The sequence below is a fragment of the Botrytis fragariae genome (assembly GCF_013461495.1).
Source record: "Botrytis fragariae strain BVB16 chromosome Unknown tig00000795, whole genome shotgun sequence".
NCBI classification, from domain to species: Eukaryota; Fungi; Ascomycota; class Leotiomycetes; order Helotiales; family Sclerotiniaceae; genus Botrytis; species Botrytis fragariae.
In genome coordinates, this window is record NW_023501011.1 from 2,003,948 (window position 1) to 2,028,207 (window position 24,260).

Sequence of the window (24,260 nt, forward strand, 5' to 3'; positions counted from 1 at the left end):
CCCTTCCTAACTCTCTCAAAATTCGACCCTATCTACTCCGCAATAGGACAGTGATCATAATTACCATTAATATTATTCCCCCACCATGATGGGAATGGTGCTGCAAATCCACCGGCTCCAAAAACTGCAAAACTCAGAATGAAAAGCACAGTATAACTCGCCCCATCCCAAGCTCCAGTAATCAAATACGAATAGTTTTTGAAGATATTTGGTCGATAATTACGGAGATAAAATTGGGTGAAGAAACCTGCTAGCACTTGGCTGAAAATTACGCAGGTTTGAGATTGGTTATAGGGAATATATCCAGCGTATTGAATGAATTGAGGCATGTTGATTTCTGTCAGGGCAAAACCACGGATCTTCGGAATGAACTGTATTGAAGTTTCAATGAGTAAGTGATTTCTAGAGGGTGGGATGAAAAAAGGAGGGAGCACTTACAAATACGATGACACGATGAGCAAGAACAATCGCAGCACCGACCACCAAACCCAATGGGACAATTGAGTATTTCGCTCCTGATTTATAGAGTTGTTTTGCCAATGCCCAAGAAGCTGCATTGGTGTTGAAAGCTTGAACAGTGGCACCACTCCATGAACTATTACCATTTCCTGTGGAGAGAAGTTCTCGATTACCATTCACGATGGATATCATTACAACATAATTGATGAAACCTCCTAAAATAGTACCATAAACCTGAGTAAGAAACATGACACGAGGTGGGATTTTGACTGATTGACAAGTTAGTTCGTGGTTGGTGAATAGAAAGTTGTGGATGCTTACGGTATTCGCCTAACTTGAGGTCATTGGAAAGATTGACTGTATTGGCAATAACGTTATGTGACCACGCCGCAAAATACATATTTCCAATTGGACGTCCAGGAAGCATGAGACCCGCCAACATCTTCGACAAGTTATTTGTCGCAATACCATTTCCGTACCGAGCATATAGAAGATTACTCTATGAAAACGTTAGCATATCATACGGACGAGAACTGGTCTAGATGTACATACCAAAGGAGCGATAAAACATCCCAACAATAAAGCAACGATGTACGCCCAAACTGGGAGAGTAATATTCTCTTTGATAACAACGACAAGGCCAAGAACAAAGCTAACAACGAGGACAGCAACGAACCACCACCATGGCGCTTCTTTATAATTTCTAGCCATATGAGCATGATGTGGATCTTCGTAAGTTCCTGCCTTTGCATTTTTGAATGCCCGGATGACATCCCCACCCCAGAAAGCAAAACAATGAGTAATAAGAGCACCGATCTAAAGAAGTTAAGTCAGCACTCGAAAAGGAAAAATCGACTCTATTGAAGACGAATACTTACAGCAGCATTCGCCATGAACATAGCGTAAGCAAAGCTTCCTGTTAGACTTGGAGTACCGAATTCCTCCAGAGCAGTCTCGTTGAGAATACCATTAGTAAAGACTTGTCCAGTTGGATATCTTGACCCATTTTCTGAACGAAGTTGTGTTGACATAAATGGTTGTGACTTTGAATCCCAAGTATTGGTATAGTAGATACCAAGCATGGCAGCAAAGCAGACAATATATCCGGACAAACTATGAGCTTGGGTTTTGAGAGGAAGAGAGGTGTTGAAAGATGTGATCTAGGAATTAGTTTTGATTAGTTTCAACTTCAAACGAGAATCACGAGTAGTCTCTGACTTACATATTGCCAATCGAATGATAGGGTAAGAAGTCCCAAGCCCTCGTTGTTTGTCGCACCCCCAAAGAGGTTGGTGAGTGTTGCCGCCTTACTTCCCGTAGCATTCATAGCTGCCAAACATGGAATTGAAACAGAGTTCAACCAAGGGAAGATATATGCCGGAAGGAATTCATAAGCAAACATACTTCCGAATGCATACCAGAAGTATCTGAGAGGCTTAGAATGTTTTAAATCTTGCCAATGAAGTCCTTGAAGTGTCTTTACTGTGGGTAGTGTACTCCAGTATACAGACTCAGGATGCCAGACCATAATTGGGCGAAGTATTCCACAAAGTCCATATCCAAATAGACCAATGGATATGACTGCCAATATGACCGTGGTAGCACTGAGAGGTAATCCATAGAAGAGATTTTGAGCGGCAAAGACTGTGATGGTTTCTGCTGCGTTGGATGCTGATGTGGCAGTAATAGCACAGATAGCGTGTTCTTTGAGGTTCCATGGTCCATAATTGAAGAAGGAGATGATTCGGATATATAATGGTACAGTGCCTTGTCCCCCCTTTTCTCTCCAACGAGCCTCAAATTTGTCACCGCGAGGAAGTACCCTTGTCCATGTCTTGCCCAAGAAGTAGGCAATCAGTACAATAAAGGTACCTTGAATAACACCCAATGAAGTTGGTTTGAACTAAGTGAAAAGATCAGCTTTCGTTGATAGTGAGAATAATGTCAATTACTACTTACATAGTAAATCTGGTACATCACCGCCTGAAATCCCGAAAGAATGGTGGCCAAGAAAATACTTCTGAAACTCAACGCTGGCTGCCCATCATCTCTTAGCGGTAATAAGTGAGCAGCTGCGTCCGCACCAGTAACAATTATAATATCGTCATTATCGTCATCTCTAGAACCATCAGACAATTCCTTAGTGTCAATGTCTAACGTATCCTTGGATATTTCTCGATTATCAGCCGAGATCCGCAGCTTCTCGTCGATTTCCTGATGTGTTGGAACAGAAACTATATGACCTTCGACAGGGTTAAAGGCCCCAACGACCGATATGTCAGTATTAGCAACTGGCATATTGTCGGATTGTCTATGATTGACTTTAAGTTGGGAAGTCACAGCCTGTTGGCGGCTGAAAGTAAAATAATTATTTGAGACACAGGCAGGAAATTCAAAGGGCGTTGCACACTCTATCATATATGGTGCCTTTCGAGCTCTCTGGCGATACCCATGTTTACCAATGGAAGATAAAAGTCTTGGTGTTGCGGAATACAGATACAATATCTCGTACGAGCACGATAAGGCAAGTAAGGTCCTTGTGTGATTGTGGCCATATCGCACGCCTTTACTAGAATCCCAACTGACTGCGTGAATCCAAAGTACTTTGCCACTTGGAAAATGTTCTTTTGGAAAAGAATAAACATGGAATATTGTTCCGTCGGACGATCCTAACTGAATTGATAATAATTTGCATGAATTGCTACCATTTGGATGGCGCCAGATCCTACACTACCGCTGGGTGAATATTTGCTGGGGCTATTCTCTGCACAGGTTTTGGCTTGGTCACATTGGTATGGGGAAAGTTCAAGGTTCCCTCGGATACTTCCAGGTGCAATGCTAGATTCAAAGGCGATCTAGAGTGAAAATCTAATATCGATGTAAAGATTTAGATGAAGTGATAGGTGGAATAGCCATCGAGATTATGTTCCTCCTTGATTATTTTTATTGGGGATATTCGTCAGGGGGTAACTAGGACCGGCGATTAAGAAATCATGCTATCTCACGGCATGTCCGTCCAGATTGAGAATGCTAGTCGATGTGTCGGCATGCGTATTGATAAGTGGACCTAGTGCAAAACAAAGGCATCTCGTTTCCAAGACCTTTCTAATTACCCATGAAAGATACCTTACCCAGCACTAGATGCTTGTGTTGCTACCACGGACCCAACTGCGACCACACTACTTTCTTCTGGTAAGTTTGTTGGCCGAAAATGTGGCTGTCATTTGAAGATTTTCGTCTGAATATCACTATTGATTTAGACAGTATATAATCACAGTACGTCTGTGGGCAGAAAGAAGAGCCCTTGGCATGGGTCTCTAACAGGAATCGATCAGTTCATCAATCGCCTCACGAATCTCATATCACACTATCAATCGTTTATATCGCACCTCTCACAACGGGATAACCAGTTGTTCAAACACCCTAGCCAAACGTTTTGGCTCGGCTAGGTTACATTCTGCCGAAGAGCCAAGCCGGATGATAAGTTACTCTCCACAATAAGAAGGTCGAATTGTTATCGAAATCTGCTAAATTGATAAGGACTTTCCACATCCGGAAATAGAATACTCATTTAATGTATTGATCAAGATACTCTGAGAAATTTCCAGTTATCAGTAGGCCGATGTTTCCAACAGTTGTTTTGGTTTACTTATCTTGTCTAATCATTCATCTAATCTTTCCGAGCTGATATTCATATCTTGGCATATGAGTGAGCTCGAGAAGAATGAGCTTGATTGGTTATTTTAAGAGTTTAGTAGCACAGACGTAACTTTGAAGAGACATGGTATTCTAGCTTGATAGTGAAAGGCTGAAATCATATCGCAATAAGATGCTCGTGAGGTCCCAAGGTAATGGATCGGGTAGAGGGAAAGATAAGTGGTGTTAACCGGGCAAAGTAGAGGCGCAGATATGAATGAGAAAAAGAGGCAGGTAGGTAAAGAAATTTTGGTCATGGGTTAGTTTAGTCTTTCCTCATAACTCTGGTTTATGATGTGACCAAACCTAATAGATTTGCTTCGTTGATCTGTATAATTATTAGCTTCTAGAAGGAAAAAGAACACAGGCCATCTCTCGGTCCCCGACCTCTTTTGAGTAATCGCGTGCGAGCTTCTGTAGCTTTCGTTCATTTCATAGAAAATGATGCAATTTACAACTAATCGCAAGTCACAGATATCCAACAAATCAACAAAGATATAACATTTGACCATTGGCCCCTTTCATCTATTGAACAAATTATTGAATACCCTTGAATTTATCTTGAGGAAGTACAACCCACAGAGCCCTAGCAACTAACCAAACTTCCGTGCGCAACCCCTCATATCCGCGCTGAAATACCCCCCCTTCCCCCCACTTGTGGCAAACATAACTCTGGTCGTGGGACCAAATTACAGAATAGATGCCAAACTTTATCTAAGAGAAATCTTTTGAAAGAATTTTTTCTCCCAAAAGTTTCTAGTCTCCTGTAGAATATACTTTTTACACTAGTGTGATACTCCTTGGGGATCATTTCCATTTTGAAAGAAGATGCTTATGTACATGGGTTGGAGTAAGCGCCAGAATATTTTGATTGGTAGTTGATTACGAGGCGCTTACTCTAATCAGCGACGTCCGTGAGGAGTATATACTTTGAATTTGAAATTTGCAGCTTTGAAAGGGTAGAGATTAAGAGTTCTATGGACAATCGACTAATTACTTCCTACGACCTTTGTCCCTTGTTCCAGCTATTCAAGATCTCCCAGTTCATCCTCTCTCAGCTAAATAATCTTTACGTCTAGCCTCAACCCATCGCACTGGCTGGAATATTTCCTGGTGCAAAACATCTATCAATAGCCACCGCACTATTTCCCCACCAATTTGGAAATGTCGCATTAGGAAGATTGAGGCCAAATACCATAACCGTTTGCATAAGTTGTGTACCACAATCTAGACCAACTCCTAGAAGATAATTGTACTTTCTGAACCAGACGGGATGGTAGCGATAGACGTAACCCATGCTTTTTCGATTGTTAGTATGCGGATTGCTTTGAGGAAGGAAGGAATGTTAAGAATAATACATACAAGAAGGTTGAAACTGCAGCACTAGTCATCAAATTCGTAGTTTGATAAACCGGGAACGAGGTAGCTCCATAACAAATCAATGTCGGATTGAACCTCTCTTCGATCTTCCATTGAGGTTTCCATCTGTGGACTAGATATGTGAGAATGACAAGGAGAGGTCCTACGAAAAATCCATAATAAATCCAAGAGTATATAGAACCTTCGCCAAACAATACTTTGGGCCCAATAACACCCCAGATCACGGAAAGGGAGTAGTAGTTGCGAGTTTTGACAGCATTCCAAGCTTGAGAGGCGACAGCGCCGGTCAGTTTTGGGCCTTCGGCATCTATTATGAATCCTAAAGATGACAAATAAGTTAATGTATTCCTCAATGAAGAGATGTTGGAACTTACTCATCATGCCGTAATTGATAAATGGACCCAAAAGTGTACCGTAAACCTGCCCGATAAACATTTCGGTTTCTGGAATTTTCATATAGAAACCAAACTTATAGTCAGAGATCAAATTGAGATTTTGCTCCAAGATCTGTCGACCGTAGACCATACATGTAAGAACTCCAAGAGGCTTTCCTGGGAAGAGTGCTCCAGCGATGACTTCTGATAAAAATTGCATTCCAACTTGCATATTGGCAACACCCCATAAAACTCCATTTGGGAATGTGAATATACATGAGATTATTGAGATTAGTATGAAACCCCTTTATTTTTCAATTAGTTTACATGGAATATTGGATCAAATTAAAGAGACTTACCACCAAGGAAGCTGCATTTCTCCTCCATATAGTTGACCGATGGCAAGTCCAGAGCAGACAAGCAAGAGTATTCCATACCACCAATGCGGAACGCGAGGGAATACTTCCATGAGTTTGAGATAAGGATCGTCATAATTACTCCTTCGATTCCTGAAAGCATCTTTCATTCCATGATAAGCAGGCATACCATACCATAGAGCAGCGTATACCATAGCACCAGTGGATGCCGCAAAACCGAAGAAGAATTGGAGAGCATATGATGCGGACCAGTATGGCTTAGAATAAGCGTCCATCGCTTCTTGATTCAGTGTATAATCCGGATTGAGTACTCGAGAAATGTTATAAGTTGTGCCAGTGCTATCGTACGTACCAGACCCCATAGCTGGAAAGTTCAAGGCATTGAGAGTATTGGTAAAATATAAAAGAGGGTATATCAACCAGCAGGCGAGCATTGCACCAATAAATTGATTTGCATTTGACCAAAGTGGTGTGTAAAGTGGTGACCAGTAGGCGACGTAGTTCCAGTCCAAACTAATGTCGAGCAACCCCTGAAGTGATCGTTAGTAAATCGTAATCGCCACATTAAAAATAGAAACTTACAAAACCATAATAACCTGACCCCATCAAATATGCCTTCCAATTTCCATGACCAAAATAACATATTAGCGGAATTGAACTCAATAATGGAAAAATGACCGATGGAAGCCATTCATAACAGAATGCACAACAAGCCACAATAGCGAAGAATTTGAGAGATTTCTTTGTTACTGCAGGATTCTTATGCATAGCATTGAAAAGAGATACGTTTGGTAACACTCCTGGGTAGTAAATGTTTGGGGGTCGAACAAGAATATCCCGAAAGAGTCCTGCAAACCCATAACCAATCATCTGAGTGGTGATGAGAAACAGAATTCCCCATCCAGGATTCATCTTACGGCCATAGTACAATTCCATCGCTGAAAGAGGACCGAGACCATATGCCGTGTAACACTTTGTTTTACAGTCAGCGGGGTTAAATAGAGAGGTATCAAGGTGCACTCACACTTCCCCAATAAGCTACTACCACGAGAGCATGTTCCTTTGCATTCCATGGTCCTGGGTTGAGACTCCATTTATAGCCAAAGGTATTGAAGACTCTCTTTGGTAGGTAAGCAGCCATTAGGGTTCCCATACCCCAAGAGAGAAGTTGCACGGCGTAACTCGTGAGGTTCATATAGTATGGTTTGAAGTAGTAAAATGAAGAGATTCCACATCCAACAACCACCCAGAATGTAGAGCAGAACCAAAATCGAAACGTGAGAATCGGTTCCCTGTAACGAGTTACAAGTATCAGTATTTAACCTTTGAACTTTTACTGCATCAAAAACTTACGTAGGATCATTGTGCAAGTCAACTGTCTTGGCCACCAATGGGATAGGATAATCTTTGAGACGAGGATCTATGAAGATATCATTTTCTCCAGGTACAATAATTTTCTCGTCGGAGATATCTTGGAAATCGTTTGAGTCGATGGCTTCAATTTCAACATCTGCAGCCTTCTTGTCGGAAATGGGGGAGTCTGTGGAAATTTGAGATGCAGAGTCCCTTCCTCCTGAATGTACATTAATAGTATCCATAATGCAGACAAGTCTGCAAGTCAAGAAGAACACACAATCTCAACGATAGCTTGAATAGAAAATTCTTTTGGGGATTGCTTCTTCGGTATATCTTTATATACCCGCCTTTGTGTTATCTCAGAAGCCTTATCTGTTGACCGAGAAGCTTGCCTCACAGCGGCAATTTGAAATAGTTGCAACCATCAGATTACACGCTTTTTTAATGAAGACGAGATATCGAGAACCTCAAAGACTCGTGGATGCTATCATTCAAGAGTGGGTCTAGTGGTCCAAAGAGGTAGCATATCCGAAGATCTTCAATTTTCGACAGATTCGGTAGACCATGCCTTTTGCATTCAAAAATTCATACAATAAATTCTTTTGAGAGATAAGAACCCGAGGGGCAAAAAATTATGGCTTAGAGCCTACCATATCCTTGAAGACTCCCGGAATGAGCACTTGCTCTTGCACCTTCACAGAAAACACATGCCATCCGTTTACCCGATACCAATCGGTTTTGCCACTTATCCTGAAAGTGTACAGACATTCTTGTTCCAATCTTCCAAGAAACTGTCACAAGATGCCCTGAAGCGACATCCATATGCGGAACTTGAATGCTAATAAAGTTACATGCATGCATGAAGGCAAGCAAGATAGGAGGTCACTGATATGGTTCGCAACAGTGGGGTAAAGCGACCAGAAAGCCGCAAATCAGCCGAGCTCTGCACCAACGTGTTAGTAACACCACGAAAGTCATTAGGACAAATGTTCATAAAGTGACTTGAGATCGCCGATGCTAAAGCCATTTTCGAAGGAAAACTATCGTTGATTTACTCCAATAGATTATACAAAATAGGCAGGAGTCAAATGCGCCGAGGAATCGATAATGGAAAGTAGATATTTCCTTGACGCAATTGGCTGTTACACAGCACAAGATAACGAATTATCATGGGCCAAAGCTTCAGGTCAAAATCCCGATTGAAGCCGCATTTCTCGTGATAACAGGCCTACTCATCGATAACACTAGCGAGGACTTTACGATGTAATGTCAGATAGGAACGAGAACCTGGTTGGTATATTCTTCGAATCATGCAATTTTTGTTTAGAAGAGAAAGCGAGGAGTACTTGATGGGAAGAGGTAGGTATTAAGTAGTCACGAATTGTCACAGGAAATTTATGTGTGCCTCGGTATGACTCACTTGCTACGCGATCCCTTGGAAGGGGGCGGTCACGTTATATGTGGCTACATGAGTTTAGAGTCGAGGAAGCAGGATAGTGGTATTTATGTTTTATTGACTATGTAGATTGATTGTGTTGAACCAACATCTAAACTGTGGAAGTGGAAGTGGAAGTGGAGGTGGAACTGGAAGTGGTAGAGACATATAGCGCTAGTGCACGTGCCTCGATATTCTAACGACATGTAATGTTTCCACGAAATTCAGACCACGGTGACAGTTTTCTGTGTTGGTGAAGTGCTTCTAATAGTTAGAGAAGTAAAACGTGCCTAGATTTTGACAATGTGTTGTAATGTGCAACTACACGCCTAGTGGTTTTTGTGAGCTTGTGTTATCACCAAAGATAAGAATATATCACTACCTTCACTCCTACGTAGCCATATAGAGATACAAACATAAAGAGTGATGGATGAAGTTTGATAACTTCTCAAGCCTTGAAAGCAATCTTTGTTTGATCTCAGAATTGTCCAACAAGAATAGTAAAGGATTATTGGCAAACTACATAGAAAATTTCAGCTGTCAGTCACGGGATCTTTAATGAATCAGAGGAAGGCAAATGTATACCTAGGTACCTATGCGTAGCAAGAAATGTAGAGAAATGATTCGATTAGAGCAAAAGCTTAAAAGCAGCCAATATACTGGTCAACAGGACACGACAGCTTCCCGAAAATTGAATATGAACTAAGTGCCCCAATCATCATCTCAGAACTTTTTGATGAAGTATGAGCGCACACTGGTTCCACTCGATGGACTTTGTAGGTTGAAATCGGTTTTTTGGCATCGGAGAAGATCGGAGAAGGACTGACATTTTCATCCGAAGTAAACTGGAATCGATTTTCTTGTTGTTTCCATGAAGCTGGCCGAAAACTGTGCGACCCGAGAAAATTCCAAAGTCAGACTTCAGAGACAATGTGAATATGGAATAAAGGAAGCCAATGTGTTACGTTGTTTTTTCATGAGAAATAAAATGAGGGCCTAAATGCTTCACAGCATCTTTCCAAAGTATTCACAATTTAAAATGATGCAAGTTTTTGTCATGTTGACTGATCTCAAGGAAGTCTACTTTGCTGATCATCACAGAACTTTATAAAAGACCAAATCCATATTGCGAAATTTCCACGAGATGTCAAATGGCAAAGGGGATATGAAAGTCATCGCTGTGTTTGGCCTTGTCCTACAGATATCTTATATGATATAGACTTCTATGTACCAGATAACAAACTACAATCTTCAATCCTTAATGAAGTTCTTCTCTTCATTACCAATTGTCTTTTAGAAAGAAATATGTGTCTCACGTAGTATCTGAAATTCACTGAGTACCCCACTATCATGTCTTCAAAATCGAAAATGGAGATTGCTAGGGCAACGCATACCAGAGCAGACAAAGTTCAAATTTTGTGAATACATGAGATCAGTAGTTGAAAGTGAGAGATCGGAACAACCTTTCCCCTTTTCATCAACAATCGGGCACCACGTGGAAGCGGGACAGATAAAAAAACTATCAACCTTTGTAGTTCGAATCTGTCCCGTGTTTTAAAACAGAATTTTTCTCTGTTTATATTCGATTTCTGATTGAACTTCCCACTCTTTATTTTCTTTCTCCCACAAGTTTCTGCCTTTTCAATCTTCTTCTCAATAATTGCTTCTATTACACAATAATTTGAGCACTTGCTCTGCTTGTTTGCAGTCTGTCTTTCAGAGCTTCTTGCTTCCATTTGCTTTTAATATCTTTGAGCTTTCCGCCTTCGTTTATACCCTTTCAATCTCACACTTTGTCACATACGCTTCTTTCAAAATGGAGCCCGCTTATGTTGTCACTCGCGAGCAACATCTCTTCTTTGAGGAGAATGGTTACTTGATCATCACCGATGCTCTGAATGAACAATATATTAAGGACCACCAAGTCTGGGCACAAGCTGCACATGATCTCCCACGAGTCAAAGAGGCTTGTGAGTATCTCCAATACGATGAGATCAACAAGAAGGGAGAACGTGTACTGTGTAGAGTTGAGAACTTTACAACTGCTGTACCAGGTTTTGGCTCACTGCTTCGTGGTATGAAGCTTCTCAGTATCGTCAGCCAGTTGGCTAATAGTCACATGGTCCTCTTCAAAGACAAGTGTAAGCTTAGCTCTTCTTAACCTTCAATACTCCACTAACTTCTCAAGTGAACTACAAGTTTGCTGGCTCTGGCGGATTTGCTGCACATGTCGATCGTGCTGGCTATGGTGCCTTTAGTAACCTCAAGCACTTGTCTATTGCCATCGCAATTGATCCAGCCAACCAAAAGAACGGAGGTATGGAGGTGGTTTCTGGTAGCCACAAGATGGACATTCCAATCAGCGCCGACAAGACTCTCGAAAAGAGTTGGGTCGAGTCTCAAGAATGGATCCAAGTTAACCTTGAAGCTGGTAAGACAATTCTCCTCATTCAAATGACCAAAGTCAAAACTAACAGAGTTTGGACAGGTGATATTCTCATCTTCGGAACCTCTTTCGCTCATAGAAGTGGTCCCAACAACAGCACCGATGATCGTCGAGTTCTCTATGCTACCTACAACCGTGCAGTTGATGGCGACAACCACGACGCGTATTATCTTGAGCGTGCCAAGAGATATCCATCCACCCACCATCGAGTTCCCGGCATTGATTACATCAATGGTTCGAAGGATTATGCGTATGGTACACCAATGCTCACAATTGAGGGATTGGTTGAGCCAACAGTTACAAAGGAGAAAGACGGTGGAAAGGAATCTTCTGACTAACGTACCAATTGGTCGAGATGAAGCATGAATTATGATAATGAAAAAATATAATGGCATCAGAAGGCGTTCTTTGGTGTGGCGGACTTAGTTACTAGCATAGATCCTAGGGTCATTCTAGCCAGCGTTCGTTCGTGTTCCCACTTGGGTATGCTGGTTCTTTAAACCTGGCCCGAACGAGAATAATAAAGAGTCAATAATACATAACTGTCTCAATTGGTATTGTGCAACCTGATTGACAAAAATGAATTTATACGTGTCTACAAAAAGAGATAGCATCTAGGCTGAATTCCCGGGGAATCGTTGACAATTTCGCGGTGTAAAATCATAACCTTACATCAAACTGTAGCAAAATAGGAAAAGACGATCAACAAACATTTTACTCAATATGAAAAGGCGAAGATATACTTGATAGAGAGAGCAAGCTATACATGATTTTAATAATATCAGAGAGTCTATAATGAAATATCGAAAGGAAGATGGAAATTTTTTGTAGCTGCCTAGAGCCACACATTCTGACTAATAATGTAGCTTGTTCAGCCACATGGATAAGCTTGCCAAGTTAGGTAACCTCTCCGAGAACGAATAGTTTATTTCAACCGACTACCCTCAATTTCACTCATTGATGTGGCGAAAGAATAATCTGAGAATAACTAAAGTCCATGCCTTGGTGCTTGAAGCTTTTGCTTAATAACTAAATGTTGTACCCGGAGCTTTCCTCGAATGAAAAACTAAATCTCAAGGATTCCCTTCTCGTAGAAATCTCGAGAGCTGATGATGAAATTCGCGGATCAATATCGTTCTACCTAAGGCATTTGTATAATTCACACACAAATGAACTGCGCAGATATACTAGTCTTGGAGATTGAATGAACGGAAAAGCACATGCAATCCATGGTGGCAATGCGACAACTTTGATGATTTATCCATTGGAACATCGACACTACTTTCGAACTATAGCTATCACCAATGACTCAAACGATGGTTGCTGCTGGAGTCGATTTGTTCTGCCAAATTTAAATTGAGACATTGAGGATTGTACAGGTGATGATGGTAAGACTGACAGCGACTATAGAGCCAAGTCTTATATAACGACGGTCAGAATGAAGATGTTGACGGAGCCGTGTTGACAACAAGAAGAGGGATATGACCCAGGGAAAAGCTATCATAGTACTTGGTATGTTCCTTTGGCTTTAGCGTTTGTAGTTCTCACTATTATGATCTCCAGAAGCCAAGGCCAAGAGCTTATACTAACTGTTTCCTGTGCTCCAGACGCATCACTTATAATCCGGATCCCGTATCGAAGGGCTTGATTATCACATCGGTATCAAATTACTGTTTCATTGTTAAGGCTTCGTTATGTAAATTTATTGAATTGAGCGTACCTGCCCATTGAGAGTGAAAACAAACAAACATGGCTTGGAGTCAAAATGGGTAGGCAATATTTACGAGGATGGCACAAAGAAAATACATACTTCCAACACCGTTCACTTGATAGACACTACTAGCGGAAGAAACAGAAGACAAAGAAGATACGGTATCCATCTCATCTATCTCAGCCGCTCCATTCGATATCGGAGTTTTCTTTCAATCATGAGGCCATAACCAGAAAAGTGACAATAAACCCGTTACCGGAGTCCCGGACTTGAGTTTCTCAGAATGAAGGTGGTTCCGAGATTGAGATGATTCAAGGTAATTGATCTACACTCACATGCCATAATATCTGGCACATCGAGTTCCTCCGTATCTCTGGATGATCATATAATTGTGGTAAACTCAAAAGTTATGTGCTCAATCGCTCAAAGTTGAGATTCTCCTTGCTCTGTTCGATCTCTGTTATCAAAGTTGTTCATTTCAATGAATTCATCTCTCGCAATCAATCTCTTTGTTATGTGAAAGAGTGGTCCCCATTCGTGAAGGCTCTGTTGAAGAGCATCATTTCTCTTTGGTCTTGCCTATTATCACAAAGGCACTTCCGGAAACGATAAAAAGTTTTTAAGCCTTTATCCTCCATAACGATTTGACTTGCACTTGTTTTTCTTTGTGAATCTTTTGCCAACAAAACAAAGATATCAAGTCCGAGTATAGCTTTTTATGAAATAGTTTGTATTAAAATTTAAAATACGATTTGTCGAACACTTGCTCTCGTTCTTAAAATTCTTTTAAACTTTACCATCCTATGCATCACCATTAAGCTAAGATGACGGAACAAGTGATAGATCCAGCTAAACCTATCTTGACATTTAAAGATGAGGTATTAATTGTTCAGGGCCATAGACAAACATATGAACAACCAGATGAGATAGCTTTTGAAATCCTCGAAAAAGCCCTTTATGATGAGGGAAGAGGGCCACCAAGAGCTCCCAGTGGAGATCCCAAAGACACCAATCTTCTTTCATTTCAACAATTGTCCTTACTCGATCTTCAACGGTTCTTGTCATTTTGCGGTCCAGTCAACGGCCCAGATGAATCTGTGGTTTACAATGAAAGAACAGGCGCCAGTATTCTCAGAGTAACAGATGCTTATCTCCGTCAGATATGTCTATTCATAAATAGCCATTCACCAATCCGAAATACGCGCGATGATTATCCAACAGTGGCTTATTTACCTCACAACTTTTGGGCTCCACCGACTAATCCGCCCACAGAAGAATATATAGAAGATAGGGCGAAATTCATAAGGACGAAGGCACGCCTTCCACCTCAAAGACTTAGAGCTCTTACCCACTTGTTCATTCATATCACACCATTTCCGACGAATCTTGCTGTGAAACCAGACAGTGCACTGTTAGTAGTAACTCCTAGAGCGGCTACAATAGAGTACTTTGATTATATGGATCACCCTGATAAACATTATATAATAGGTGATATTATGAATGTGATATCTCGTGTGGATCCAGATCGAGATAGCACATGGCTTGAGTTCGCAGATTGGAAATGTAGAACTGGAGAGAATTGGGGAGCATATGATGTCTCGGACCGACCGCCTGTAAGATTGAGAGGAAGTCAAATTCACGTTTGCACAGATGCTCTTGGTCAAGCTTTTGGACATAATGTTCGTATGGATTACCCAATGGCTCCCGGGGAATTGATGAATTTCTATGGCAAAGTATATGATTTCGTGAACTGGAGAAAAGCAATGATTATCGCGATCGATCTTTATCTTGGTTATTTCTCAAATGTCATTACGGATCGTCAATTTAAACCTCGAGTTAAGAGAATCTTTGGTCATCGTCCATATAAGGAGGGGGATAATCAACCTTGGATAGATGATACGAGACAGAGAAGAGGGGTACTCGATGGTTACATTTCAACAACAAAGTGTTTAGAAGATTTTTATCGAGAGAGTTAGCTCAATGGAATGCATCGAACATTTGGAGAGGACTCGATGAAATGGAATTGATTGAGAAAGCTAGAATAAGAGAGGGAAATCCTAATAGGTTAGGTAGATATGATGATATGCCCACCGGAGCTGAATTAGGAGAATTTGGAAAAGAGATGAAGGGAAGAAGGACAAGAAGATTGAGGAGATGGTTAGAAGATCGAGATGCTGATGAAGGCCACAGAGTAACTCGTTATCATAAAGATACAGAGACGATCGGATGGGTAATTGGTGGAGGATTGTAATGACTTGGTGGATTGAAACAAAGGTTGTAGGGACTTGGTTCTTATGAGTCTTATCATGTATCTGATTCTTTTGGAATCATTGTTATGTAGTCTTATTTCTTCTTCCAAATCGGTTAGACCTGTGAAGCGAGCCGCAGGAATAGCGTTGCAGCTGAAATGGTATGTTTACTTAGGTATGTGGATTGTGTTGTACATCTCTAGTTCATGTAGAACATGTAACTACAGTGGTCCGTTGGCGCTCGAGCTAGCTCGTGGAAAATTCAAACCTCAATCATCTTCATACTTGATAAGCATAGGTCAAGAAGTTCTAGTCATTCATTTAATGAAGTAAGGTAGAGTTTTGGTGCACAAAGACCGAATTTCATTCGTGGTCTTAAATTGTCAATGAATTCAAACTAGTAAGCTCAATCTCCACTGACGGCGTCTCCTTGATTCTCCTAAATTATTAATCTTGAGTTACCACTCCTACCCCTATCACCACTCAATCCCACCCACCCCGGACTCTCATTTCCAGTCCCAAGACCTCCCACAAAACCCTTCCCAATGTCCAAAGTATTACTTCCTCTACCGATGTACCCTATTCCCCGACCCAGTATTTCCGCATAACTTACCAACCCAAGTTTGACAGCATCTTGTATCATATCCATTGTATCGTGTACTTTGAGTGCCCTTTTGTATTTTTGTTTTAGAAGTGGATCAGAAGGTTTACGTAAATGTATGGTATAGGTTTGAAGAATTGCAGAAGAGTATTTGGTGCAGAGACCGATGAGATGGCCTATGGATGAAGTCGTATAGTCGACGGAGTCACGGGTAAATGTCGTGTAGATTGGATTTGGGGCTTGGCTTGTGTCGGGATCAGATAATTCGAATTGAAATGAGGTGGTCTTGGGTATGAGTTTGCCGTCCTTGAATTCTTTCCCAACTATATCTAGAAGTTTCGATATGTGCTGATCATCCTCTGGTTTCCCTTAGCTTTATTGCTCTATATCATCTTTTCTTTGGAGGAGTTGTATACTTACTATAGATAATAATCCCTTTATGAAATCTTGAACTCTCGGAGTAACTAATTAGAAAGAAGACATCCACAAAGCCTATAAGTCGAAGTCGGCCAGACCAGCGATCTCCGTTGATGAGGATTTCCCATGGGTGTATATCACTACAGAGGTACTCAATGAGGGATACGACCATGGAATTACTCACTTTTGAGGAAAGGAAATAACGTACCAATCACATTGTAATGCTTTATCTTCAATTGATCTGCCAAATACTTTGAGAATTCGATGATATGAAGCCATTCTTGCTCAATCAGCACATCAACCTACTGAGATTCCTTCTTAAAGAGGTGATAATGGTTTTCTATACGAAATATTTATTAATCTAACTCTAAGAATACCAGTCCCTACCTATGCTAGCATCCAGGATCAATGCTTCCGATATCATCGGCACAAACGAAGTTTCACATCAAGGGACTCGACCAAGTGCCGAAACGACAAGGGCTTCGTATATGAATTATATATCACGCATTGAATCCAGAAAACTTTTTACATTGATAGCCATTGAATTAATAAAGCTATGCTTTGGGAAAGGTGGCTGGCTGAGAAACTAAATCAGGGGTGATGTTCTGCAAGACACGTGTAGAGGAGTTCCCGAGAACGTGGGGTGATTGGAGGGGTAAGATTTCAATATCGCAATTGTCTCAGCGCCGTTATAAGGAAACTATCGCAATGTCTTTTTGACGGCTCATGGCGGATAGAATGAAATATGATGAGATAACTGATTGATCGATTTTTGAGAGGGTGTCTTCGAATCTCGATCGTAAAAAAAGCATGTGATATTTCTGCTGGCTACTTCTAAGACGTGAAGTTTATCAGAATGCCTCATTAGAGCTTTCGTTACGGGATTCCTGTCTTCAAACTGCCAGTTCCTGTATTCTTTTCACATTAATTCTCTTAGCAAGCTGGCTATTAGATATTAAAATGACTTCCTGGGCAGACCAGAATGATTTACTTCGTTTTGGAAAAAGAATTCTCGATACAACAGGTACACCAACACCAACCGAGAAATCTCTCATTTCCTCACTCGCTAGTGCTACGGGCGTAGGTTATAATGTTGCTCGGAATGCCTACGTCAAATCTGTACTTGATCCTTTGTTACAAGACAAAGTTCACAAATCAATGAAATGGATTATCAATTCCAATTTTGTACCGGAATTCATTGATCCAAAAGAGAATGGCACAGGCTTGGATGATGATAGTTTTGAAGAAGAAATCATTGACCCGGCAATCTTGAGTGCGGATGGAGTGCCAAGTCCTAAAAGGATGTTTAACCTTGACACGGGGAATGTGGAAGATTGGCCAAGTGGGCAATATGTAATATTGAGTCACAGCTGGAAAGGACAAGAAATTACGTTTTCGTTTCTTCAAGAGGTCAGGGAGAACGCGAGGAAAAGAGAAGTCTATGAGATGATACGAGATTCTCATGATGAAGACGAGGATGCAAAACGATTCGCCAGTTTCCAAGTTAAGAAGTTTGGTCATTTAAAAGCAGGCAAGAGTGACGTAGAATTACTCGCTGCTCAATGCAAGAAAGATGTCGATGAGCACATCAAGAAAATTGACAATATCTTGAGTCGTTCTGGAAAGGAATCAGATTACTCCAATGCAGGCACTTTTCTCGCGGATTTCACCGAGTTTAAAGAAGCTACTTCCGAAACAACGAGCTTTCGAAAAGAACTCATCCCAAGGAGAAAAGGTGTGGAGGTGAAAGAACTGGCAGACAAGAATCTGGATAAGGAAAAGCAAGACATGGGAGTCGATGATTCAGAAACATCAATCGAAAACGAGGCAAATATAACCAATAGTCGGAACCATAGCAACAAGTCATTGAAAATCGATTCAATCCTTCCTGACCTTGAAGACAAGATGCGACTTGCCGAAATGAGACTCGAAAATGCAACAAGGAAGTACACCATACTTAACAAAATTCCCGGTCTACTTTCCGCAATAGAGGACTTCCTCCCCATCTTGGAGAGGCGAAAGTCTATGTATAAAATTGAAAACTCTATTGGGGAAGCAAAGAGAATTCTTCGTTCTGGCCTTTTCCCCTCCAATGGCTGTAAACAGTATCTCTGGAACGATACCATCTGCATCAATAAAGGTGACGCGAATGAGCAAAACGAATCACTTGCCATGATGGGACAGTGGTACAATAACGCAGACTTTTGTTTGGTACATCTCGACACATCAAGCTCAACAGAATGGGTCAGTACTTGGCATAGTATCAATATGGATTCTCCTGGTACATGGGCTTGTGATGCAAATTTCACCAAATTTGAAGACGTGAAGTCACCGAAATGGTCGACTAGAGGATGGACTTTGCAGGAATTGGTCCTAAGTAAGATGGCGTTTTGGGTAAACAATCTTTGGGAGCCTTTACCTAGAGTTGTAGAAGGTTTGGGACCATATTACTATCATTGTTATTATCTTCAACAGCATATACGCGAGCAAGATATAACCAATGCGCCTGAAGAAACAAAATCTTTCCTTTCAAGCTTGGGAAATCTTAAATCACTCATGGATACCGGTGAGAAGGTGCGTATAAACGCCAGGTTCCCATGAGACCATGTCTTCAACCAGAGCTTCAGATAAGTTAACAAAAACATAGATCCCTTATTTCAATTCAACAGAAGACTTAGAAGAGTCAAGAAGAATTATTGGTATTCTTAGCTACCTCGGAGTTCAATTTCCAGGAGAAATGAACGACGACAATTCAGGAGCCTATATTCGGGACACAATATCTCGGGCAGCGTATAATATTGAATCACGAATCAATGTGGAAACACCCGCCGCTGAGAGCCTCCCGGAAACTATTCACAATTCTTGGTTTCAATTTGAATCCCAATTCAATTAGAGCTCAAGCAAGGACTTTGATCAAAATTTTGATCAGGACCTTAGTCGATTATTGTGCCCTTGCTATTGAAGCAGATCGAAGTAAAATCTCTGGCTTCACCAAGGTACCTCCACCTGAGTGCTGTCGTGGACTTAGCAGACCAACTCTTCCAGCTCACGATACCTTGTCATTAGCATCATACCGAGAATGTACCGTTCCTATTGATAGAGTTTACTCACTTGTGGGAGTTCTCGGTGTAAAATTTTCAGCTTTCCATGCAGAAGGTCCAACCAAAGCACTTTATCGGCTACTTGATGAAGTCGTTATTACTACCAATGATGTCTCAATCTTTAATTGGGCGGGTATAGATCTTGGAAGCCCAATCAGAGGACGATCTCTATATCCGTCGAGCTTGAATGCCTTTAGTCCAGAGAAAACGGAGAATTATTTCACTTCGAGGAATGGTGAATTAGCGAGCGCGTCCAAGGAAAATAGATATAGATTGCAAGATACAGCATCTAAAATTACTTTAATATTGCGTCGAACCATTGACTTTGTCAAAAGAACAGCTCATCAAGACATTCCAGTCGGATTACTCCAAACTTTTCTCAAATTTATTGAGGATATTAGCTTGAAGAAACTTAGGCCTCAATTGCATCACCTTGGGAAGCTAGTAGTTTACCTCGAGAATACTACAACCTTTGAGAAGTGCAAACCAAAGATTGGCTATAGAACTGAGAAAGAAAAGGTACAAAAAGCGCTTGTTCGTGAAGAAGAGAAACCAGCAAACCAGACTAACGGGACCGTGGCTTCGAGGTTTGGGTTTAAAACACCCCGAAGACCTCAAATACCACAGATGCCACAGATATCACACATTTCCGCACCGAAGCGCAATATAGGACTCGGAGGATTTAGCAGAAAGGCAAAGGAACCAGTGGCCCCCATGAACGAAACTGTGGATGCTCCACCAGTCCTTCACGTCGAGCCAGAAATTTCAGCGGCCGATTCTCCAACGGAAGAGGAACCAAAAAGTTTGATCGATGAGGTGAATCATTGGATTTCTCAAGATCAAGATATCAACAGCATTCCGAAAGAACTCCAACCACTCTTTGATGAGATCAAAGCTCCCAAATTAAATGGTCCTCCCATGGGAAAACGTCAAAAGCCACAGGGAAGCCAACTCTTAGGTTCTAGTATGATATGTCCAAATCCAATCATGCTTACAACTTCTGGTATTGAAGCTGTCTTTGATATTCAAAGGGTCATAATCGAGATGCAAAATCCTGAACACCTTCGATACCAAGTACAGAGCGCTGTAAATGATGGTCAAAAGATAAGCGGGCATTGTACAATCAGTACTGCACTGTCTATGATAAAAGTGAATTTTACTTGTGAGGTAGGAGCCTTGAAAAAACAATTAGACGTTTGTGATGTGGTTCAGAGAGCTCTGTCTGACCTAGAGGAGAAGAGAACATTCGGTCTACTAAATTCCAGACCAGCTCTTACCAGAGGACAAGAAAGTGATAGTTATTACAAGAAGCTCACCTCGTTATCCTCTGGTTTGATGGGTAAAGTGCCTGAAAGTGTCGATTCCACAGGAGAACAAAACCAAAACGCCTCTACTCCAGATCTCGCAGCTCAAGTTCAAGCCTTAGGCGAGAATTCAGAACAACTTCGTGTGGTTCGTATGTTGGATTTTGTCCAAGAAAACGATATAAACCAGATTGTGGGTGAATGGGTTCTTGCCAGGTTTACAGGCGTCGAAGGGGCAAAATGGTTCCTATGTCAATTGGAATTGGGGTCAACTCACAGTTACTATGGACGACGAATCGCTACAGATAAAATTGACTTCGAGAACGTTGTACCTGAACCTGGACTGGTGGATCACTGGGAAAGCTATATGAAAAACAAGAAAAACGAACTTTGTCGTATTGTAAATGTGTTGGTTCAGGGACGGGTAGCTCGACAATACGCGGACTCAGTTACCAGCTCGGAGATCAAAATCGAGATTGATGATGATTCAGATCATGAGGGTGCAGATAATAAAGAAAAGCTCAAAGACTTTCTCTTTAGGAGAGGGACACTCATTGGCGCCGAACTTGTACAAACACTCACCGATATCTGGGGTGAAAGATTGGATGCAATGTTGAATGATACTATTCTTCAACAAGTTCCAAAAAGACTCAGAGCTGCCATCATGAATTTGAACGAGAATGAGGATTTATTACCAGCTATGTTTCTGAGTGGAATTCAGGTACATATGTTCTAGATACAAAAAATTTGCTTGGGTATTCTAATATGAAGATTGTTTATGTTCGTACTCGTGGTCATTTTGATGTTGCGAACGAAAAACTATGAATTTCTCAGCCACAGTGGCTTGACGGATATTGTTCATATCATGTGTATGAGTCTAGGTACCTAGTTGTATGTTTGTAGGTTCATAGACTCGTACTTTGACCAATAGCATTCCCCACGTCGGGTAGAAGATCCACCAACCAGCCCGGACTTCTAAATTCTCACCACAAAGTCGGGAAGAATTTCATGATTAACCTAGCCCAACCACCCTGTCACGACATCGAGATTCAAAACATGCGAAAGTCCCATTGACGCTTTTCAATGAAAAGTCTAAACATTATATCTATTGGTATCAGGTAAGTATCAGTAATATTGATTGAATTAGTGGTATATGAGGTTATCATCTCGACACCTGGCTAGGTAGCATCTGGAAAGATTCAGACTGAGATTGAGATGTAGATGTGAACATATCATAGTAGGACACGATTTGAGAAAAGAAATCTCGTGATCAAGTACGTATAACGATGCACGGCGTAAGGATATTTCTCACCGTGTGCTTGTGGGTCGATGTGGATATTCTGTCTCAGCCCTTTTGTGTAAGCCTGAAAAGCCACAAAGTTGGGGGTTTAACAAATTTGAATGGCCATTATAAGCTTAATTTGAATGCCCTGGACCCTCCATTTTAACCCTGACCTGCATACATATCCGGTAACCAATACAAAAGTGATGTACTGATCTATATACGCCGTTGGGTTATTTCCATTGCCGCTCTGAACTGCAGTTATCATGGATTTACTTATTGCTTATTCTTTCTCTCGAGTATTTGTGGATAGGGGCTCCATATCCATAGCCCATTGGTCCCTCAAGCTCACTGTAAGCGCCAGCTTCTTACGTGAGGACCTATCTTTGCATTTCCACCATTTTGAAATTCCAAAACCATTCAAATATCTGGACGACCTTAAGAATTAGTCGTAACTCAAAGATCGACTTTTCTCTTCAAGAATCCCATCAAAACCATTCTGGTGTCGACCACAACGTTTCCAGCTTCTCACTCGTGAAACGGGAAGCTTTCCGGAGAAACAACGGTGACACAAAGACCTGCGGCATCGACCTACCCAGTAATTTCGTCATCATGGTCGACGTTGTATCTATCATCATCGCCGTCGTTTCTCTCCTGGGTTCGCTCGTGGCAGCAGGTTTCACAGGATGGATCTCATATTACTTGGACCAAGCCAAACAACGTAAAGCCACCAAAGCTTTAATTCACAAATATCGAGACCCTCTCACACTTGCTGCATATGATCTTCAATCTCGAATTTGGGGTCTTGTAAATACATTACTTGACTATTATGAAGATGAAGAAAAGCAAGAGAATATATATGTCTACACCGCCTTTTTGATCGGACAATATCTCTCATGGACGTATATTCTACGTCGACAAGCACAATTCATGCAATTTTCAACGGAAAAAACAAATCAAAAACTCAATAAAATCTTGGATGCTATTACGGAACAATTCAGTTGGGATAGACACGCAGGAGAGGATCCATTTATGCTCTGGCGCGGACAACAGATGGCCATCGGAGAAGTAATGACTATTGCAGAAGAAAAGGAACAACTTTATTGCATGGGATTTGCTGCTTTCTCGAAAAAATATCATACTGACGCGGACTTTAAAAAGTGGTTCCTACCAATTGAAAGGGGTGTCAATATGCTTGTGGATGCACGCCGACGACAAGATCCTATTGCGACTTTCAGATTGCGTCGATTACAACATCTTTTGATTGATTTAGTCCTTCTATTGGAGTTTCATCGTGCAACAAATGGACCAAATCCGCAATTGAAGGTTGATGCTGCTGCATATGAATGCAAGTGCGAGAATTGTCCTGGTGCTCTTGTGCCACATCCGACTGAAAAGCTACCAGTATAATGCTTTGATTTGGCAGTGTTAAATGTGCGTTTTCCAGGAATATGCATAGTACCAGCTACCTTGGATGACTCTAGGGAGGGAGATATCGGTGATTGGTGGTTTTCGAAAGACTTGACGATAAAGACGACAAGAGGAGAATTCCATTCAATTGATCGATATGAATCCACATGCTTCAGCGATTGCAGTCGATGTTGTCGATAATTCTCATGAAGATAATTGATGTGGAACAATACGAAATTATGATGAACATGGTAGTTTGCACACATTGTGTTATGATGGATTTTGAGGAGTTGGTGATTTGCTGATTTGAGATAAGATACCCAAACATAAGGGAATGAAGCGCATTTCAATATATAGACAAATGACTTGCTTGGATACCTACGTAGACGTGTATCAGTATTATTTCGGTGACAATTCAAGAGTGATATCAGAGTCTTCGTACATGTAATTGATGAGTTACGATATACCGGCACAAGAAGAACAACACTTAGGTGCTCAGGTACTAGACGAGCACTGTTTTGGAAGCCCGGAAGCTTTTAACTGCGCTTGCGAGATATCTACAGAATATATGCTTATGTAACCTCGAAATTTCCCCGCCATCCATCTTCAAGGTCAGTAACGATTCCGATATTCACCCGGTCTTGTACGGTTCTTAAGATTGT

At 41.2% G+C, this 24,260-nt stretch overlaps 7 protein-coding genes across 7 annotated transcripts; 4 read left to right on the top strand and 3 right to left on the bottom strand.

The window, feature by feature from the left end:
• Positions 1-32: 32 nt before the first annotated feature.
• Positions 33-2,757, bottom strand: Bfra_007556 (putative opt oligopeptide transporter protein; the record flags this gene model as incomplete). Its single annotated transcript, XM_037337927.1, has 7 exons — positions 33-371; positions 439-728; positions 781-958; positions 1,012-1,275; positions 1,338-1,619; positions 1,682-2,362; positions 2,419-2,757. 7 exons carry the CDS (start codon positions 2,755-2,757, stop codon positions 33-35), a joined length of 2,373 nt encoding a protein of 790 aa, XP_037187307.1.
• A 2,479-nt stretch (positions 2,758-5,236) lies between these two features.
• On the bottom strand, positions 5,237-7,884 carry Bfra_007557 (putative oligopeptide transporter 6 protein; the record flags this gene model as incomplete). Its single annotated transcript, XM_037337928.1, has 7 exons — positions 5,237-5,453; positions 5,518-5,854; positions 5,910-6,214; positions 6,269-6,816; positions 6,869-7,258; positions 7,311-7,578; positions 7,640-7,884. The coding sequence occupies 7 exons, from the start codon at positions 7,882-7,884 to the stop codon at positions 5,237-5,239; spliced, it is 2,310 nt and encodes a 769-aa protein (XP_037187308.1).
• Positions 7,885-10,893: 3,009 nt separating this feature from the next.
• Positions 10,894-11,861, top strand: Bfra_007558 (putative 2-aminoethylphosphonate; the record flags this gene model as incomplete). The annotated part of the gene is made up of 3 exons (XM_037337929.1): positions 10,894-11,218; positions 11,266-11,508; positions 11,566-11,861. The coding sequence occupies 3 exons, from the start codon at positions 10,894-10,896 to the stop codon at positions 11,859-11,861; spliced, it is 864 nt and encodes a 287-aa protein (XP_037187309.1).
• A 2,197-nt stretch (positions 11,862-14,058) lies between these two features.
• On the top strand, positions 14,059-15,485 carry Bfra_007559 (uncharacterized protein; the record flags this gene model as incomplete). Its single annotated transcript, XM_037337930.1, has 2 exons — positions 14,059-15,160; positions 15,211-15,485. The coding sequence occupies 2 exons, from the start codon at positions 14,059-14,061 to the stop codon at positions 15,483-15,485; spliced, it is 1,377 nt and encodes a 458-aa protein (XP_037187310.1).
• A 437-nt stretch (positions 15,486-15,922) lies between these two features.
• On the bottom strand, positions 15,923-16,780 carry Bfra_007560 (uncharacterized protein; the record flags this gene model as incomplete). The annotated part of the gene is made up of 3 exons (XM_037337931.1): positions 15,923-16,443; positions 16,505-16,641; positions 16,710-16,780. The coding sequence occupies 3 exons, from the start codon at positions 16,778-16,780 to the stop codon at positions 15,923-15,925; spliced, it is 729 nt and encodes a 242-aa protein (XP_037187311.1).
• A 681-nt stretch (positions 16,781-17,461) lies between these two features.
• On the top strand, positions 17,462-21,642 carry Bfra_007561 (uncharacterized protein; the record flags this gene model as incomplete). The annotated part of the gene is made up of 3 exons (XM_037337932.1): positions 17,462-19,075; positions 19,149-19,366; positions 19,431-21,642. 3 exons carry the CDS (start codon positions 17,462-17,464, stop codon positions 21,640-21,642), a joined length of 4,044 nt encoding a protein of 1,347 aa, XP_037187312.1.
• Positions 21,643-22,800: 1,158 nt separating this feature from the next.
• Bfra_007562 (putative lysogenic protein) lies at positions 22,801-23,598 on the top strand (the record flags this gene model as incomplete). Its single annotated transcript, XM_037337933.1, has 1 exon — positions 22,801-23,598. The coding sequence occupies one exon, from the start codon at positions 22,801-22,803 to the stop codon at positions 23,596-23,598; it is 798 nt and encodes a 265-aa protein (XP_037187313.1).
• Between the last annotated feature and the right edge of the window lie 662 nt (positions 23,599-24,260).